Below are 20,060 nucleotides of genomic sequence, written 5' to 3'. Positions count from 1 at the left end.
AAAAAAAAAAAAAAAAAAAAAAAATTATCTAAAGGCTGAATTCATTGCTACTCATTTCACATTCTGTGTTGCTCAGCAAATGGCATAGACAACTGCAATATAAACAGCTGATTCTGCTATTGCAAACCAGGTATCACACCTTGTATTGCCATTTAGGGAGTTGTTCATATGTTAGTAATCTAAAACTTCCCAAGTATCCAAGCATCTTCAACAGTCATATTATTCATTCTAATGTTGAAAAGAAAATGTTAATAAGCCCCTTTCAATATCAGAAATATGTCAAAAGAAGTTACATCACTATTGCCAGAATGCTTCAAAAACTACTTTTTAAAAGTAGAAAATCGGAGACCTTAATTTTATTATAGTACTCCAATCTGATGATGCCCACCCCTCCATAAATCCCAAAAAGAAACTCATACACATACATGGTAGGTCTCAAATTGTTTCCACTTTTATTCATAAAGCATTTGTTTAATGTACAATGATTTAACTTACATATATTGCAAAATGAGTACCACAATAAGCGGTGGAAATTATTCAATAGATACAAATAAAAAAAAAGGTTTTTTTTTTAAGATAAAACTTTTAAGAACTTTAGTTTACAAATTATACAACAGTGTTAACTATAGTCATCACATTGCATATTACATTCCCAGTATATATTTATCTCATAACTGAAAGTTTGCACCTTTTAAATATCTTCATCCAATGGCCCATTCCCCCACCTCTGGTAACGATCCATATATCTTTTGCTATGAGTTTGAGTTTGGACTTGTTTTATATTTCCCACATGAATGAGATTATACAATATTGTCTTTCTCAGCCTGACTAATTTCACTTAGTGTAATGCCTTCTAGGTCCATCCATCCATTTTGTCACAATTTTTTTTTTCTTAATGGTAGAATTATATCCCTTTGTACATAAATGGTCTTGTGCTACATAACAACCTTTGGTCAGCAATCGACCACATATCCTGTGGTGCCAAAATTCCTATTACCTAGTGTCATGTATCATAGGAGCAAAAAGAACACTGGGCGACCAGATCGTCTAAGGTGTCCTCCTAAATTGTTATGGCAAAAAAAAATAGGTAAGTTCTGTTTGGAAAATAACACTCCATGATATTCACACACACAATGAAGTTGCCGAAAGGTATATTTCTCAGAACACTCCCCTGTGACTATGTGGCATAGGACTTTATATGTTACATTCTATCCAATGTACCTTCAGTGGACACTTAAGTCATCTCCAAGCTTTCATTACTGTAAACATGGGAGTGCAGATGTATCTTCAACCGTGCTTTTGTAGCAGGCATTTATGCACAAGAGGAATTGGTGGATCATATAGTTGTTCTAATTTTTTTTATTATTATTTTTTTTGCAAAACAGTTTTTATCCAGAAATACAACCAAGCCAAATGACTCTGACCTGAACCATTCAGAAGTGTTCTATGTTCCCTAGAGAGGTAGTTAAATACATTTAATACTGGTGTGTCTTGAGTTTGATTTGCCTGGTTTTCATTGCTGTCTTTACCATTTAGCTATCTAACCGTAAATAACTCAATCACCATGAACTATCTTTTCTTTTAATAGTTTGTCTTTTATATGGGAATAACAGTACATACTTCATTGGCTACCATGATGATAGAGATATAATATGTACAAAGCACTAGTCATTATTATTATTACTATTATGATTATTGCTGCTGTTATTACTATACTTCCTCCACTTTCTGCCATATTCTATGGCTTCTCTAGAAAATGCCCATCCTCATTAAGGGTAGAGAGTGCCATGAGACACAATCTAATACCACCACTGAAAAGACACTGACTGTAAGATTGGTTCCATTTATTATGATGTTCATGGATAATAGATAGCTATTAGCCTACAGAACAATCTAAGTTTATATAATACACACTCTAGACAACTGGTGTTGCTTTAAGAGTTAAATACCTTTTCCCCTTTGCTTCCTTTCCTTTTGTTCACTTAATTTGTCCAGAGGTAGATTTGTCATCTCCACTCCATACACAGTTCTTGCGAGCACTGCAGTCAAAGAGTCCATAATGTTGGCCCACTCATTTATGAGCTCCTCCCATTCCGTAAGGGAGGACAGAACACCAAGAAAGTCATCCCAGAGTTCTCGTGAAATGTACACACAGAGGTTTGCTCGGATCCAAGCCACGATGAGAGTCTAAAACGAACCAACCAAACAGAGAACTCAGTTGCATTCATTGGTAAGTATTATCATTTTTAACAAGATATTTTAAATTATAGTCAGTAAAATGAATTTTAAAATAAAGTGCTTTTGGATCTTGTTTTTCTTTTGATTTCTCAAACTTCATTTGTTATACTATAATCAGAATTTGAGCTACTGTGAAATTAGTTATTACTGCAATGAAAGCTACTGATTCAAAATTATTATCCCACCCTCTGTAGTTGGTCTTGGCTACAATGGGGAAGAAGACAAAGTTCTCTGTATAGTAACTATTCTGTTTCCTGAGATAGTTCTTTCCCTTATTCTCTATATCTCTATAGTGGTTACTTCAAACTTCCATACACACACACACACACACACACACACACACACTCCTCCCTGATTCTTTCCAGAACTCACTGCACATTTCAAAAGAAGAACAACTATAAAACGAGAACATCCATGAGACCCATGCGCTTAACCACCCTCTCTTCCAACTGCAGGCTATAAAGAGGGGCTCCTGCTCTTCCATACTTCCATACTTCACAGCTGTGCACAGGACCTTTTCCTCAGTTTTTGTTTCTATAAACCCCATCTCTCTTTTATCTCTAACTTATCATGCTTTCCAAGTTCCTCTCCACCAGCATTTAAGTATGCTCAATCCTTTCACATCTTAAATAAAAGTTCCCTTGGAGTCCCTTATCTTGGAGTCGCTTATCTTTCCCTTCTAAAACCAGATTTCTTGAAAGAATATTCTAACTCATTCCATCTGCAGTTCCTCATCTCCTTTCTTATGCCATTCTTATGGCTCCACTTGTCATCTGTGTACTGTGGACTTCTGAATCTCCATGTTCAGTCTTGAGCTCTTTGCTGGTTTCTTGGCCTCCCCATCAGCTTATCAGATAGTCCTCTATTATTCTCTGAAGGCACCTCTAACCTAGGCTAATAGTAAAGAGAACTAATTTCTTCCATTGAGATTCTTCCAGTTCCTCAACCTTGTCTCTCCTGTACTGGCCTTTAGACATAAACTGCCTTTCCTCTCTTCCCTCTAATTTAACTTCCATTCATTGTTTAGTTCACAACTTAAACATCACTTCCTGATCACACCAGTCCTAGTAAGTAACCTCCTAACCCAGTTTTCTACATTTCCCCCTTCAACACACATATCCCTCCTTTTTCCTGAAGAGTCTCTTCATTATCCAGTGCTGTGCTCTAGTCTTATGGTCTATGACACTGTAATGGTCACATGGACTACCCTGCAAGGTAACTTTTTGAATATTCAGGTTATTTCCTTACCTCTACCAAACATTACACATCCTTTAAATTTAAAATATATCTTCCCTCAAAGAAACACCAAGCACACAACATAGCCACACCCATCTCAGATGAACCCCAAATGCTTTTCTTAACCTTAGCAGAGAGAACCATTATATAAAAAAAAAATCTCTGTAACTTCCCTGAATTTACTGTTAAAGTTAAATGTACTTGTTAAGGTACCAAACTGCAGGGAAGTAGAGGTTAGGAAGGCTATCACTATTGACATGAGTTGTACATGGGCTAGGATAAATGTTTTTTTTTAGTTTTTTCTCAAAAATTATATATATAACAGAAACTAACATTTTTCTTATCACAGATATAGGAAAACTTTGAAAAGTTGAAAGCATTTTATAACTAAGCAGGTCTCTCCTAACTACCTGAAAATTGTGTTTAAAGTAATATACCTACTTGCTACTTTTCAATTCAAGCTTACTATTCTGAAAGGGGTAAACAATTACAGTTGCACTAAAGTAGTTAAGTATATTGAAAACAAAATTTTAAATATTCACACTTAAAATATGATTCTAAGGTCAAAGATAAGAATTTTTTTTTAAATTAAGAAAAATGCAAACAAAAAATTAAAATAATTTTAATTGATGTTACTTTATACATATTTTCCAGCTTCTATTTTCACACTCCTTTCTTCAAAATAAGTTTGAGGTCATGAAGTACATACATGAAATAAGATGAATAAATATTAAATAAAAAGTATAATCCTAGTAGGACAAGAAAAATTAATCTTAGGATATCTCACAAACATGTATGCAGAAATACTGAATCAGCATAATTAATAACTTTCACATGGAGCAAAATCAGAATTCAGTCAGTGTGTAAGTAAGGGTGGAATCTTTGAACTTTGAGTAAGTTATCCCTTCTAAAACAATGTGCAACAGAAAAAGTCCTAGACTCAATTTTACCACTAAGTTTGTGACCTGGGTAATTTACATAATTGAATTTTATGGAGTAACAGTACAAATTAAAAATCAGAATCTGAAAAAAAATTATTTCCAAGGTTCTTTCGGCACTGAAATTCACATTTTATCAAATATATCTTGACATACAAGCTCTCCAAAAAACACCTTTACGCAAAACTCAATCCTTTACTTACATACATTTCCCAACCAACCACTTTCTGCAGTTTTCTACTCACCACACTTAGGATACTACAGAATTTTAAAGTAATAGCTCATGCTATTTTACATAGCTCATGTTCAGACCGTAGTCTTTCCTGATGTATCTTCAGAGGACATATTTAGCAACAGATGTAAAACATTTTTTTTTTTATCACAATCACCAGTATTTGGTAAGTGTGTAAAACACAACTATCATCTGAAGAGAATTTTCTAACTCAGGTTATCTACTAATGTTTAGGGAAAAAATTAGAAAGAGATCAAAGGATAATATCAACTTAAAATTTCCTATCTTAAATAGTCTCCCTATTCAAATTTTTAAAAATCAAGTATCTGGCAATTGTAGACAATCTACATGAGCAAATGAATAATAATTAGATGGCACATTTTAATTTTAGTATGGGACTAAGATGATACCCATTTGATTAAATGGCAGATCTGTCCAGACCTTTCACATTTCCCCTCACCCTGGATCTCATAAAACAACTTAGGAAGTCAACAGATGATCATAAATCCCAAATGAATCCTCTCTGATTCTTATGACAACTTTGCAAGATAGGAAGGAATCCTTTCCTGATTGTGACAGATTAAGGAAGAGACTCAGAAAGATGAAGTGATTTGCTCAAGGTCACAAAGCCAGAAAGTATCAGAACTCAAGTTTGCCTAACTCCAGTAAGAAACAGATCTCAGAATCTAACTCGAAAAAGTTCATCAGCTCTTTACTATTTTATAGCTCATTCTTAATTTAAGCATTTGTCTTGATACATCCTACATTACCAGTAGCAACACTGAAATTTTTAAAATCATGGACTCAAATCTTTAAGTAATATTGGGCAAGATTCCTATTTTAATGAGGAAATTCTTCTTCCCAAACAAACACCAGCCAAACAATAAAACTCCAGAATAGATTTTTGCTTAATTTAGTGAAAAGCTCTCATTTTACTTTCAACACACTCAACAGGTGGAAGGCCAATCAACTGGTGAGGAATGAGTTCCAACCAGTCTAAGCCTGACTTCAGTCTATGTCACTGGGCACCTCAGTTCATTAAGGACTAGGAGCTTACAAAGGTGCCTGTAATGAGACACTCCATGAGAAGCAGAACAAAGTGAGCAGTGTCAGCATGTCCAGGCAGGTAGTAAAGCAGTGGTCAGCACTACCCTCTAGACAAGAGCATGGAAAAGTTGGATTCACCAAAAGGCTGTGCAGAAACACAAGACAAGGCAGAGTAAATGTGATTAGCATGTTCAGGAAGAAAGTGAATACCTGCCAATTTCTTCAACCTTTCATACATTTTTCATCAGTTATCAATATCATTCAATCACATTATATAACTAAAAAGTGGTAGCTGTGTTCGCTTGTGTTATAATGGGAATATTTAACTTTATTCAAAGAACTAACGTCTCTTTTTTGTTACCTTCACCTACATGTTCTACCTGTATTCTAGACATGCCCTTAGTTGATACCTTCCAAAATCACCTTAAAGTCAACTGAGGAGGTCAGTTAGCTTCTCTTCCCTACAACTATCACTTCTGTCTTGACCTATCAAATTATACAAAGACCCATGCATCCTAACTCCTTTATTTGTGTAGACTCTCACATTTTCCCCCAGCCATTTACACTGATCTCTTTCAAAAATGTCACATCAATTATATCCATGTGTACTATAAATATGAAGGCTGTCTAAAGTAATGTTATAATAGATCTCCTCTCTCAGGACCAGATAAAACTTCTACTTCCCTGGCAGTTATTTCATCATCTGGCTTTTCTCTCCCCCTCTAGGTGCTATCAGACTACTCATGTTCTTGATTTTTCTTACCATGTAAGATGTAAGAAAAACAGTCACCTTCTTGGCTCTTTGTTCCCACTGAAGGTCAGTCAAGCCCTCCTCACCTTAGCTCCCATCCCCATCTCCTTCCTGTTTTCCATTATTGGACATACAATCCCCACAGACATGTCTTCCACGTACATTGCGCTCTCCAACCAGCTCTCCTTTCCCCCGCTCCCTTCACATCCACATCTCTGTTAGGTCTTCACTATACTTGCTAACTCTACTGATAGGCTCACATTTTCTCCTCTGTCCAGCTACACTAATTCCCCCACAATATTCTCAACCATCTACATTTTTTCAAAGTCAACAACTGAATGGTCATTCCCCTCATAGCAACACTCCATGCATACTAGACACTTGCTCCTCAAGTTATCCTCTGAGCTCACTAGCCAAACTTTCTCAGCAGCTTTAACTGACTCTTCCTCTTCCAGGCATGGAGATAGTCCTCTTCTATGACACATATTCACTTCCTAAGTAATCCCACCCAGTCTTGTGGATTGAAACACAACTGTCCATCATAACAAAAGCTCTTATATTTTCATGTCTAGCCTAAACTGCTCCTGACTTTATTCTTATTCCCATCCTTCTGTGCATCCTTCATATCTTGGAATCTATCAAGGCTATCAGCTCTTTTCATCTTCCTCATTTCTACCAATGTCAAGCAAGTCAAAAGAGGAAGCAGACAGGCAGCAGAAAGGTGAACGTAACAAAGATAGAAACTATTTCTTTGAACGAAGCTAAATATTCCTATTTTAACACTTGCGTACATAACTATCATGTGGTAAGAAGAATCAAGAATATGAGTAACCTGACATCACATTGAGAGGGAGAGAAAAGAGAAAAGACAGACCTGAAAAAGCCCAGCACTAGTGGTAAAGCATAAATAGCAAGGACAAAGCCAGAAAGAAAAAAATTCTCATTAAATTTCTAAAAATTTAAAGTTAGTTTCATTTTACTCTTAAAATTCTCAGTGATTAAAATTCATTTGCTGTAAAAATATGATTCATTTCTTGTATATGCAGTGTTTTAATAAAAAAGACTTACCCTAAACAGTAACCCTGCCAAGCTCTGGGCAAACAAGTCCTTTATTTGTTTATCCTTTGGCTTCTGCATGACAGCTTCTGTTATCCTGAGTAGTATTTGCAACATCTGTTCCCTGGGCCACCCAAAATAAAAGCTCATATTATTAATCACATCTCCAAAGCACTTTAATTTATAGGTACAAGAAATTCTCTTAAGAATCCAGCAACATCAATAGTTATGTATTACCCCAAAGTATTAAAAATCTGAGTGCCAGTTGTATAATTAATACCATATTTAATCAAAATAAGCTACTTTATGTACAACAGTTTTAAAATATTCTATAGTAACAGAAAGGATAAAGGGTATCATTACATCCTGATTTTTTTCCCCTTGTAAAAAGGGAGACAAGATTGTTTCTCCAGCTACACCGGTCCAAAAAGGCACCAATTGAAGAGGTCTGAACGTTTGCAGCACTCTTTAATTTTCCACATCCTTTATTTTTCTTAAGCTGTAGGAAAGTAAAATCTCTGAATCCATCAACGTGATAGAAAATAGAACTGGCATTTTCTCTTCACTTGTAGGTAGCTGGGAGTCAGTAAGACAGTGTGACTCAATTCCACACTGCACTCACAGGCAGGAGGGCTGGCCTGGTCACCAGTGGAAACAGACTCATGGAGCTGGTGCTGTTTGCAAAAGGGGGTTTTATGTAAAAGGTCTTTGAATATTATAAAACATTAGAGATAACAAATAATAGTGTTGATTATTATAACAATAGGTTCTGCAGAGCAGCCAAAGGGCATTTTTCTTTCTCACAGCTGAGTTATATTCCTAAATCTTTCCCCGGATTCCGTGCGAAGAACACATTATTTTTGTACACATCCATTTGTTCTCCAAGAAAAATCACCATAGCTCCTTTTAACTTCTCCTCACTCATCTTTATAACTAAGCTTTCCTGTTCTTTGTTGATAAAAATAAAAATTAGACAAAATAACCTAGTTCAGGCAGATGATGAGATTGCTTACTCATGGTTACTTTATGCTTTTTCCATACTTCTGCATGTTAAAATAGGGTTTTTTCTTATATGACACTGAATGTCATTAAATTTCTCAAGGTAGTGACCTCTGAGGATTTCCTGCCCAATCTGTAGCTGCACGCACTTGATTTTCATTCTGGCATTATCTGTTGGTGTCCACTCTCCATGTTATTCTGTCTTACTTGCTTAAGTGTTCCTGTACATGGCCAATGGCTTTTGGAAGCAAGGGAGAAGAATAACCTATACCTGGGCACATGCGCATGGAGCAGACAGTGCAAACGAAGAGGAGAATGAAGGAAGAAATGGTACAGTATTGGGGAAAGTCGGGCTATTATTTACCACAGGTCTCGAAGCCCCTGTCAGAGTTGAGGGAAGGACAACACCCAGAGTCACCACTGCCTGCTGACATTATATGATGTTTTAAAAACAACAAAAAATGACCCCTTTCACATGCGTGGTAACATACCACTACCAGTGCCCCATACCTGTTCAAGAGATATAATAATGTTCACAAAACAAGAGATATAATAATGTTCACAAAACAAGAGATATAATAATGTTCACAAAAACCTCTGTCATGGAAACTACTATCAAAAAATGTTAATGTGACTAAAGCAATGACTGACAATAGTCACAGGATTAATTCAATTTCTAAACCTAAAATAAAACCTTTGAAAGCCATGAAATTCCCATACAGCCCTCTGAAGAAAATGGGGTTAAAAAAAAATGCTTCCATTTGGAACAATCTTTAGAGTTTGACATCAGCTTTTCATAATTTTGAAATGCTAATTTTGGGGAGTAGAACAAAATTCTATTGCATCACATAAAATTCAGCAATATGTGCTAACCTAGGGTTTGCTTGCCTTTTTTATTATTTCCTTTGTATCCACCTTCTCACACAGATGGTATTGTCTTTCACATACTAGTTACTCGGGATCCATGCTTAGAACTTCTTTGGTTACAGTCCTGGTCTAAGTCACCATGGTTTGTAACCATAGTTCCACCACACTGTCTTCTCTACACAGCAGCTACAGAGATCATCTGGAAATATAAGTTGGACTGTGAGATGCTCTGTGCTATTACTTTGGTCTGCAAAGTCCTGTCCAACTTGGCCCTGGCTTGCCACTGCCCCATCTTCCCCACATCCCTCTCCACCACCAGGATGGCCTTTGTCTTGTCCTGCCCAAAACATGCTATGCTTGTTTCTTGTTATCTCTATGGGAATGCTCTTTCCTCAGGCTCCACTCCCCACTCTCACCTCCTTTCCCTTCTCTCCTTCCCTCAAGGCTATGCTAGAAAGGCGTTCCCTGACACTGGTTACAAAGACTCCAGCCCTTAACACTGTTCCCTTCTCTAGCACCACTGCTCTTCTTAGCATGTAACACAACTGAAGTCACTAGTGTTTATTACAGTATCATTATTACTGTTCAGTCTGTGATGAAAGAAAGTGAACTAGGAGAGAGAAAAGAGGGGATTCAGGGTTTCTCTGGGACAAAAATACATAAAATCAAATATCAAAACATGTCACATTCCTTTTTACGCTCCACTAACTATTTTTGGTGAATATTTTCATTTACTTATACAATCTTTTATATATATATTTTTTTTACATGAAATTCTCTAATTATTGAAGAACAGATTTTATTTCCTAGAATTTCACCCCCAAAGTTTTTTTTTAAGTATCACAATAGTATTAATACAATGGTAATCAGAATTCAGTTTTCAAAAAGAACTTCAAAAAAGAACTTCAAAAAAAAGTCTATTGGAGAAGCACATATTTCAGTTGAAAGCATATGAACATTTCTCCTTACTTTCACTATTACTGACGCAGCATTAATCTTGATTAAATCATAGTGCTCATTGATATTATGTTTTCACCTGTAACAACTGCTTCTTGGCAAATAATACAAAGTTTAAAAGCCAGGAAATATTGTATTGGAATTTACATCCTAAAATAATCATTTGATACTAGAGATTTCTATATCAGTGAACTTTCTGCATGACAGGATTTCTCTGGGTGCACCTTGCACTCATCTCTGAAAGAAAAGGACTGGTCTAAATGACCCAAAGGCCCTTGCCAGCTCAGTTCCATCTCATTTCCATGATTTCTAACAATTATTGACAGATTTCTCCTAATATACCCTGAAGTGCTGTCTACACGGTGTCCTTAAAAAACAACCAGAATACAGATGTGGTCTGGGGACCCTGAGGACATCCAGTAGGGAGGGTACCACTAGCACTGGTGTGGAGGGGTTTCAGTGTATTAAGAGTATGAAGAGCCAAAGTAAAGATCACTGAGAGGGCAGCTGACCAGCTAGGTGAGTGGTAAGGTGGATAGGAAGAACATGCGAAAGGCTCAAGAGGTATGGCTTTCTTTTATTATTTTTTAAATTTATTTATTTTTGCATAGAACTAGGGTACAGATCAGTGGTATAGGGACTAGGGGATGAAAGAATTCACCAGAATCAGGTGGATCTATTGAAATACACACTGCTGAGAGAATCAGCAAGAGGTCTACTGCACCATGTGGGTCAGCTCCCTGGACAGGGATTCAACTCAGGCCCATAGTGGTAATAGTGTAAGACTTAAGGTCTAGGCTACCAGGGAGGCCTCTGCAAGAGCTATTTCAAAGGTAGGACACAGACACAGACCTCCAGTGTGCTGGGAAAGAAGAGTGCAGTGCCTCTGAGGCACTTTGATCTGCTGCTGAGAACCTCTGATTACACCCTAAAATGCAGTAATTTGTTATGGGAGGAGGATACTGTTTGTTTTAAGGGTACCAGAAACATAAAACTCAGGATAAAAAGGAAAATATATAAGCCTATTTTAATGATGCCATTATATTTTTGACTGCACTATTTATTTAGTTATTCTAACAATTTATCATTTAAAATATTTTTTTTTTCCAAAATGAACTTTAAACTTGAAACTTGAAGCAATAAAAAGCTGTTAACACTACTTTGGAGCAATTAAACTCTTCTAGGCCTATGAGGAATACTAATATGAAACACCAGTTACCGCTTTTTAACTAATGACAGTTAACAATGGAAAAACCCTGCTATTAAGTAATATGACTATTTACTTGTAATCCAAGAACATTGTTTAAAACCAATAATGAAAATAAACAAAGTACTGAATACTTACTTTCTTCATAATTCACAGAAATAGTTACAAAAGACTGATTATCATCTTATTGTTAATTTTATAAAGCTATTTAATGGGGGCTTTAGCATTTTAATTATTATGTTGAAAAACAATAATATTTGATTTACATTATTAATTTGAAATAAACTCACCATGTCTTTTTATTCATCGTAAGCTCCATTATCATGCGCCTAAAAATAATCAACACAGCTTTGCAAGCATCAACTTGTTCTTTCAAGAGCATAGGAACTTCAGCGCAAGGTTCCAGCAGAAAGACGTTTGCAGCATTTGTCAAAAATACCTTAAAATCAACAAATTTTACGTTAGAAACTATAACATAAATCTCAAAAAATTTCACTTAAAGATAATAAAATTTTTATTCTACTACCTTAGCTATTTTAATTAATGTAGTATCAATATATTATATACAAGACTTATTTTAGTTCATCCCTTAGAAGCACTCAAAACACATCTAAAAGATCTTTCTTAGAAAAAAGGCACTACTGCATATTAATATTGCAGTGTAATAAATCTTATGCATCAGAAGAGATTTTGAAGAGCTTGAAGAATAGAAAAAGGTAACAGGATCACTGCCTCTAGATGAAAAACTTTTGGATGATGGCCAGGGAGTCAAAGACTACAGGGATGACCACATGGAGCTGTGAATTAGAAGAAACTATCAGATTAATGTTGAATCGCCCAGCACACAGACAATCTGCTGACAGGGCATGGACCACTAGGAGCAGTAGTGCCAAGACATAGACAAAGCCTCATGGTTGAAGTGCACATTTTAAATATGAGAAATATATACTGAAATATTTTTAATGTGAGAAATACATAGTGAAATAGAAGCCTAAAGTGAATTCTTATGATAAAAACTGGAATTAAAAGTAAATTTGGGCCCTCCCTGGTTGCACAGCGGGTTAAAGCACAGCACTAAGAAGCTTAAGCCACTTCTGCATGAGTTCGATCCCTGCCTGCCCCGGAGGTGACCACATGGCGCGGCAGACCTCTCCTGACCTGCCCGCTGCTCCCCTCAGCAGTGTACTTCGTTGATCTGCCTGTTCTGCTCCCCTGTCTCTGGTGAATCCTCTCACCCTCCATATCTCTGGCCTGTTCCCCAGTTCTATATGCATAAATAAATAAATCTTTTTTTAAAAAAAGTAAATTTGATAATAAACTGACTAAGCTCTGCCTCAGACCTTCAGGATATAAGTTCACTGTTCTCTGTTATCAGGGTTATCACAGAAAAAAAATGCGGAAAGAACTATCAGGGTATCATAAGGTACTGCTTAGGGGGTACTGCCATAAAATAACAATGCATTACCATTTACACAGATGACACAAGTGATCCCTCAATTTTGAGTATTCTTTTTTTTTTTTTTAAGATTTATTTATTTGTATATATAGAACTGGGGTACAGGCCAGAGGTACAGTGGTGTGAGAGGATTCGCTAGAGACAGAGTGGGGAGCAGAACAGGCAGACTGAAAAAGTACACTGTGGGGGCAGACAGGAGAGGTCTGCTGGGCCATGTGGGTCATCTTCCTGGCTGGGGATCGAACTTGAGCTGCAACGGCTGCACAGGGCTGTGCTTTAACCCATTGTGTCACCAAGGAGGGCCCTCAGTCATTTCACTTTCACTGTATAATAATCCTTTTCTTTGACCAGAAAATCCTTTTGACTACAAAAAAAAAAAAAAAAATCTTTACAAACTGAAGTAAGGAAACCAGTAAAAATAAAATCTTAGAATGAAAATTTAATAGCTATTTACTGAAAGAGTAAAAGATCAGCATATTTTACATGGTGCTATCCCCAATAAAAATGTTCAAGATGACTCCAGTTGGAGCCTTCATGTCTCTGACCAGTTGTATACCTGCAGCATTGCCTGTGCCCCAGCTTTCACATTCTTATTTTCCTCTTCAGTCACACATCCTCTGCTCACTGCACTCGTAAAAGAGTATGTTCGTCCCCAACTCGAAGAGCGCTTATGACCAAAACTTTCAGATGAGGTCTTTAGAAAATAACAATCAGTTAACAAGTGGGAAGAAACAACTGCAAATATTTAATTCCTCACATTCACCAGAATTCCTAAGAATGTAAGCTCTAGGAGAAATAATTGTTTCCATTCTGTTCACCATTTGGTGAATTGCATGTACTAAAGAAACAAGTAATGTTCATCTAGGGCTGAAGATGTAATTTAGACTATCTGAATATATGATAAATTGCATGGGCAATGGGACTCAAGACCAGTTACTGAAATGATTTCACCACTAGTGAAAAACCAAACTTATGGAATTAATGCAGGTATTTAAAACTGACAAGCTTTTTCTTACAAATATTTTAAAGTTTGCTGGTAATTGCTAAAACAATTCTAAACTGCTTTTAGACATAATTTAACAGATTAAATTTTAAGATAGCATATCAGAAATATAAATATGACAAGTTTCTTTATGTTCCAGGAAGATGGTCACTCTGTTGTTTTTAATTTATCTGGTCTCAAGTTTTGCCTAACACAGACTAACAGATACATCATAACAGCAATCACTCTCCAAGGACACCACCCCAGCCTGACAGTGAGGCCTAAGTGGAGACAATACTGTATTTGCTACTAGGTTAGTTTTCTCAAATGTGTAACAACCCCACATCTTTGATAGATGTCACTGAATAAGAAAAGTCTGCCCAAACATTCTAAATTTAGTTTCTAAAATGCTATTTATGTAAACATGTCAACAATAAGGCAGTGATATGTTTTAGTCTTATTCAGAGAAGTGTAAAATATGATGGTTTATTAAACAACTCCAGTATGATAGTGAAGAACTGATGAAAGCCAATACATACGTGGCCATCATTCAGTATTTAGGAGATGACCAATGACCTTGACTAGATCACAGAAGTAGCCTCACTGAGGTCTTCACAGAACTCAGCAAAGAAGAGAGCTGCCTGCGGGTATCCACTGACTAGGATGTTGACTGAATATACATACTTTCCTAAAAGGTGTGTAACTGCCAAATCAAACAAGTAATAAAATAGTACCTCTTTGTTATCAGTTTCTGAAAAACCTAATTTTTCAGCATCTTCTTGGACAACATCTCTTTTATCTGGTTCCTCCATGAACATAGGTTTGTCCTGGAGGATCCACATTCTGTACACTTGAACTACTTTTCTTGTTACAGCTATGTCACAGGAAGGCAACAAAAATGCCTAAAATGAAAAAGAAGAAAACTTCCTTTAATTTTACACAAACTTCAATCACCAGAGAACCACTTAATGCACATTTCCAATGACCATCACCCATTTTTGACTTCCCTTTGAAACAGTTTATGAACACTATGCAGGGTCATATAATTTTGTGCATATCAAACTTAATCTGAGAAACAATGATGTCAGTATTGGACCAGAAAACATAATGTAATTTAAAAGTAATTTCTGTGTTCTTAATAACTTTACCAGAAAAATAACCAAAACGTGTACCTACACAGATACTTTAAATGGCTATATAAACAACACTAATAGCACAACTTGGAAATTTTCCCGATGAATCATAAATATATTTTAAGATAGCAGACTTACTGGTACAAAACTCTAAACATTTCAGTCTCCATATCACTTTTTAGGATTCAAATTTTATTTTGCATTAGGGTAAAATTTATAAACAGTACAATTTACTAATCTTAGGAGAACTACTTGATGAATTCTGACAAATATAGGAAACTATGTAACCTAAACCCACTCTGAGAGAAACATGTCATCCTTTCTCAGAAAGCAAATACAAAATATCCTGGAGGAAAATAAAATCATAGTAAAACCAAAATTATTTCTACAAACTAAACTGACTGGTTAATGTGACATGCAACACATTAATAACGCAGAAATATGAGAAGTCAATATGAACAAAACCACAATAAAATTTAAAAACAGTTAAAAAAAAGGACTTAGACTTATTTGAAGAAAGACTAAGAATTAACTGCACAAGATATCAATCCACAGATTTAAAGAATCAGAAAGAAATACAGCAGGACAAATACAAAGTATACATAGTAAGACTGCCAAAAATCAAAGATAATAAAAAAATCTTTAAAGATGTAAAATATACAAATAAGTAAATTATATATATATATATATTAAAAAAAAATGTCAGAGGGAAAAGATATTTCCTCTAAACGAGCAAAGGGGCATCCACATGACCTAACATGATTTCTTAAAAAAAACCCTGGAAGCCAAAAATAATGGAATAAGATATTTAAAGTACAGAAAGAAAACAGCTGCCAATGCAGAATTCAACATCAGAAAGAATATACTTCAAAATGACAGCAAAATAGATATGTCAGTAAGAAAGTGAGACAATTATTACCAAGAGAGCTGGCCTTGGAAAAATACTAAAGTATTCTGTAGGGAGAAGTAAAAATAATTCCAGGTCAGAGATACAGAAAGGAAGAAACTAAAACAAAAAGGGTAACTACTTGGTTGAATCTAAATAAAGAAAATATAAATGACTAAAAAGTATAAAACTGGACAAAATATATTAGTTCCAAGAGCAATATACATATAAAAATGTACAATATATGTATAATGTGTGTCTATGTAAAATACACATATAATAAAGAAAAACTAAACAAAGATAAAAAAGAGAAAAACTTTAAAATCAACCCCTGAAAGTAAATCACAGATCTGTGGTTTTCACAGATCAGGGGTGAAAATGGAGGGTTATGGGAAGGGGACTGAGTGCACCATGGTGAAGGACTATAGGTACTTCAGTGATCGGAATGCCACAATGAATACACCTATACTGTCAAAAATACTAGCAAGGATACGAAACAATTTATGATGGGCATGTTTTCATTTTTCCTTACATGTGAACAGCAGTTTAGCTGGCATTATAATTTTAGGTTAATCTTCCACCTAGGAATTATTTAAATGTATGTATGTATGTGTGCTTGTATGTATGTATGTATATAACATCACTGTTAATTTTTGTATAATGTATGCTTGTATGCTTTCTCCTCTTGATGTATTCCCCATAAAATTCCCCCACCACCAATTCACCATGAACCACCACCATAGTTTCTTGTATTCTTCCCTTCCTGTTTTCATCCCTCTGCTTTCCCCTCCCTTGCAGAATGAGTGTTTTATTGATATCTGCTAATTCTGCTTTTTTATTTTTTAAGTAAAAACTTTTCTAGACATACAAATCGGAAGAAGCAGGAAACGTTATAAGGGCTTCAAATATACAATGAAGATTTTAGAATGATTATTGAATATGTTTAAAGAAATAAAAGACAAGCATGAAATGTTTGTAGTAAGTAAGAAACTGTAACAAATGACTACGCAGATTTCAATAGGAATAAAATAGAACTTCTGAGAGATATGGCAAGATGGTGTCAGAGCAGACTTACATACTACGAGTTTCAACCCAAATGAGAACACCCTAGACACACTAGAAGGAAGATAACTGAGGGAGAATCAGCGATTGGGGAGTTCCGATAAGGGAACTCCTAAACGAAAACACCCAGGTGCCCTACTAGGAAGTGCTACAGACAGGATAAACGGAACCCTGCAACTCAGATGCGGGGAGCACCCATGTTCTAGTGCAGCAGATGGAGGCTTCCTGCTCATTTGGCTCAGTGAGTAGACTCCAAGCTGTGAGGAAAAACTGTGCAAGTGGGCACACCGAGCCCAGGAGGTGGAGAGGAAAATATGGTGATCTGGTGACTGGGGCAGCTGCAAGGCTTGCAAACCTTTCACCCACCCCCACAGCATAGGCCTGGAGGCTTGTTCCTGGCATTAGTCACTAAGGCAGGGCCAGCAAGTTCACAAAGCCCCTGAGATAAAGGGGGGGGGAGGGAGGGGGAAACGGTTAGACTATCAAAAACAGGTCCATTAACACTCCCCCAAGTGGTAGGGAATGACTGCTCAGGGAGAAACTGCTCTGAGTGGGCACAAAGAGCCCTGGAAGCCTTCAGGGAGGACTAGCAGCCTGTAGAACAGGGGGATGGGCAGAATTAGGACTCCAGGTGTTATTAGACAACAGTGGCCAGAATTCTTGTGAGCCAGTAAGGCAAGGCCTTGGAAGGCTCAACGTGCTCAGAAAATAATCAAAACCAGTGACTGGCTCAACCACAGGCCCAGCTGCAACACTTCTAATGCACCCCACCTCCCACAGCTGCATCCAAGCACAGAGGGAACCTGGGACAACATAATGCTACAAAGATCAACAGGCACCATCTAGAGAAACGAAATCAATGAGTTACTAGAAGAAGCTGAACCATAAGAGAACCCTGACTGTCACTGACAGAGACAACAGACATAATTCCACACAGTGGGGGCTGGAAAAACAGGAGATACTGAAACAAAATAAGGCTCAGAATACCCTCCACAACTGAAGTGTCTGGAAGTCCCTCTGCCATCCCAGAAAGAACATCCAGAAAGAATGCCAAACAATAACAGCAACACCATGTCTCAATGAACAGAAAGTATTAGAAAATATACAGCAGGGAAAAGAAGACAAACAAATATTCAAGTAAGTCCACAGGGGGAAAATTCACCACAAAAGGATCAGTCAGCAGAAACCACCAAAGAAATAGAAGAGCTGCTCAGCCTACCAGAGAATTCAGAATCATCATCATGATACACAAACAAAAGGAAGATGCAAACAAAAAGAAGATGAGAAGGAAAAAAAAAATGAAATGAGGCAAGCCATCAGAGTTGAAGAATGCAAACAAGGAAATGAATGAAAGAAATGAAAAAAACGATGAGACAAGCAATCAACGAACTGAAGAAAGAAAATGAAACATTAAAAAAAGAAAAGGAAGAAAAGCAGAAGATGAAAAGGCCACTCGAGGAGGTAAAGAATGCTGGGCAAAGTAATGAAACCAAAATAGATGAAATAAAAGCACGAATCAGCTCCCTCGAAAATGCAGAAATAAAGAGAATTAAAACAGAAAAAGAAAGAGAAATAAAAAGGAAAAGGAATTCAAGAGCTATCTGACACCACTAGGAAAGGAAATATCAGAGTTAGAGGTATCCCAGAGGTGAAGAGAAAGGCGAAGGAATCGAGAAAATATTCACAGAGATAATAGAAGAGAACTTCCCTAATATAAAGAAGGAAATGAAAGCAGATATCCAAGAAGCGAGAACACCAAACTACCATGAGGACAGGAGAAACACAGCAAGACACATCATAGTAAAACTACCAAAAATACAAGACAAGGAAAGTTAATGAGAATGACAAGAGGGAAGAAACAAATAACCTATAAAGGGGAATTGATCAGGCTGACATCAGACTTTTCAGAAGAAACACTATGGGTAAAAAGAGAATGGAGGGACATACTCAACAAACTCAAAAGCATTAAGTGGCAACCAAGAATACTCTATCCTGCAAAGCTCTCCTACCTCTATGAAGAAAGAATAAGGACATTTTCAGACAAACAGAAACCCTACAATTTTGTTATGACTAAACCCCCACTCCAAAAATACTACAAGAAGCCCTCGAATGAAATCCAACAGAAGAATGAACAAGAACAGTTCAAAACAAGGAATAAAAATACAAAAGGACCAAAATGGAAAAAAGGCAAATGTTGGTGCCAATATATCAATATTATCTCTAAATGCAAATGGCTCAGACTCATCAATAAAAAGACACAGAGTTGCAGGACAGATTAAAAAAAAAAAAAAAACCAGAACCCAACGTTATTCTGTTTGGAGGACACATATCTAACTGCAAAAGAAAAAAAAAAAAACAGATTGAAAATAAAAGGATGGAAAACAGTTCTATAAACAAATGGACCAAAAAAAGAAGGCAGGAACAGCTATAATTATATCAGATAAAAAAGACTTCAAACTAAAAAAGGTTAAAAGAGACACAGAAGGCCACTACATTATGATTAAGGGGACAATACAACAAAAAAATATAACAATCATCAACATATATGCACCAAATAAAGGAGCACCAAAACATATCAGGAAACTACTGCCATCTATGAAAATGTATATCAGAGAAAATACATACATAGTATGTATGTATTTCAACTTCAACACGCCACTCAAAACAATGGACAGATCAACAAGACAAAAAATAAGCAAAGACACTAAAGCTCTGAACAAGGACCTGGACAACATGGGTCTAACACACATTTATAGAATACTGTACCCCCCAAAATGTGAGTATACATTTTCCTCAAACCCACATGGATCATTCTCTAGGACTGACCACATACTGGGTCACAAGATAAATACCAACAGATAAACTAAGATTGAAATCATACCAACTATTTTCTCTGACCATGAAGGAATAAAACTAGAAATAAACCATATGAGGAAGACAAGAAACCCACACTACTGGAGGACCATTGGATCAATGAAGAAATTAAAAAATACCTGGAGAAGAACGACAATGA

The 20,060-nt window shown here is 36.3% G+C and overlaps 1 protein-coding gene across 1 annotated transcript in view; it reads right to left on the bottom strand.

The window, feature by feature from the left end:
• The window catches only part of RALGAPA2 (Ral GTPase activating protein, alpha subunit 2 (catalytic)), a 285,916-nt gene that overhangs the window by 185,958 nt on the left and 79,898 nt on the right, over window positions 1-20,060 (bottom strand). Inside the window, exons 11-15 of the mRNA XM_012728090.1 lie at window positions 14,701-14,868; window positions 13,541-13,678; window positions 11,819-11,967; window positions 7,511-7,622; window positions 1,950-2,187 (exon numbers count right to left, since the gene is read on the bottom strand). Of these exons, the coding sequence (XP_012583544.1) occupies window positions 1,950-2,187; window positions 7,511-7,622; window positions 11,819-11,967; window positions 13,541-13,678; window positions 14,701-14,868 (805 nt within the window). The remainder of the gene's footprint in view (window positions 1-1,949; window positions 2,188-7,510; window positions 7,623-11,818; window positions 11,968-13,540; window positions 13,679-14,700; window positions 14,869-20,060) is intronic.

The sequence above is a fragment of the Condylura cristata genome, unplaced genomic scaffold (assembly GCF_000260355.1).
Source record: "Condylura cristata isolate star-nosed mole 26May11 unplaced genomic scaffold, ConCri1.0 scaffold00022, whole genome shotgun sequence".
Taxonomy (NCBI): Eukaryota; Metazoa; Chordata; class Mammalia; order Eulipotyphla; family Talpidae; genus Condylura; species Condylura cristata.
The sequence above is the reverse complement of the archived record's forward strand: the minus strand, read 5'-3'. Positions and strand labels throughout refer to the sequence as shown.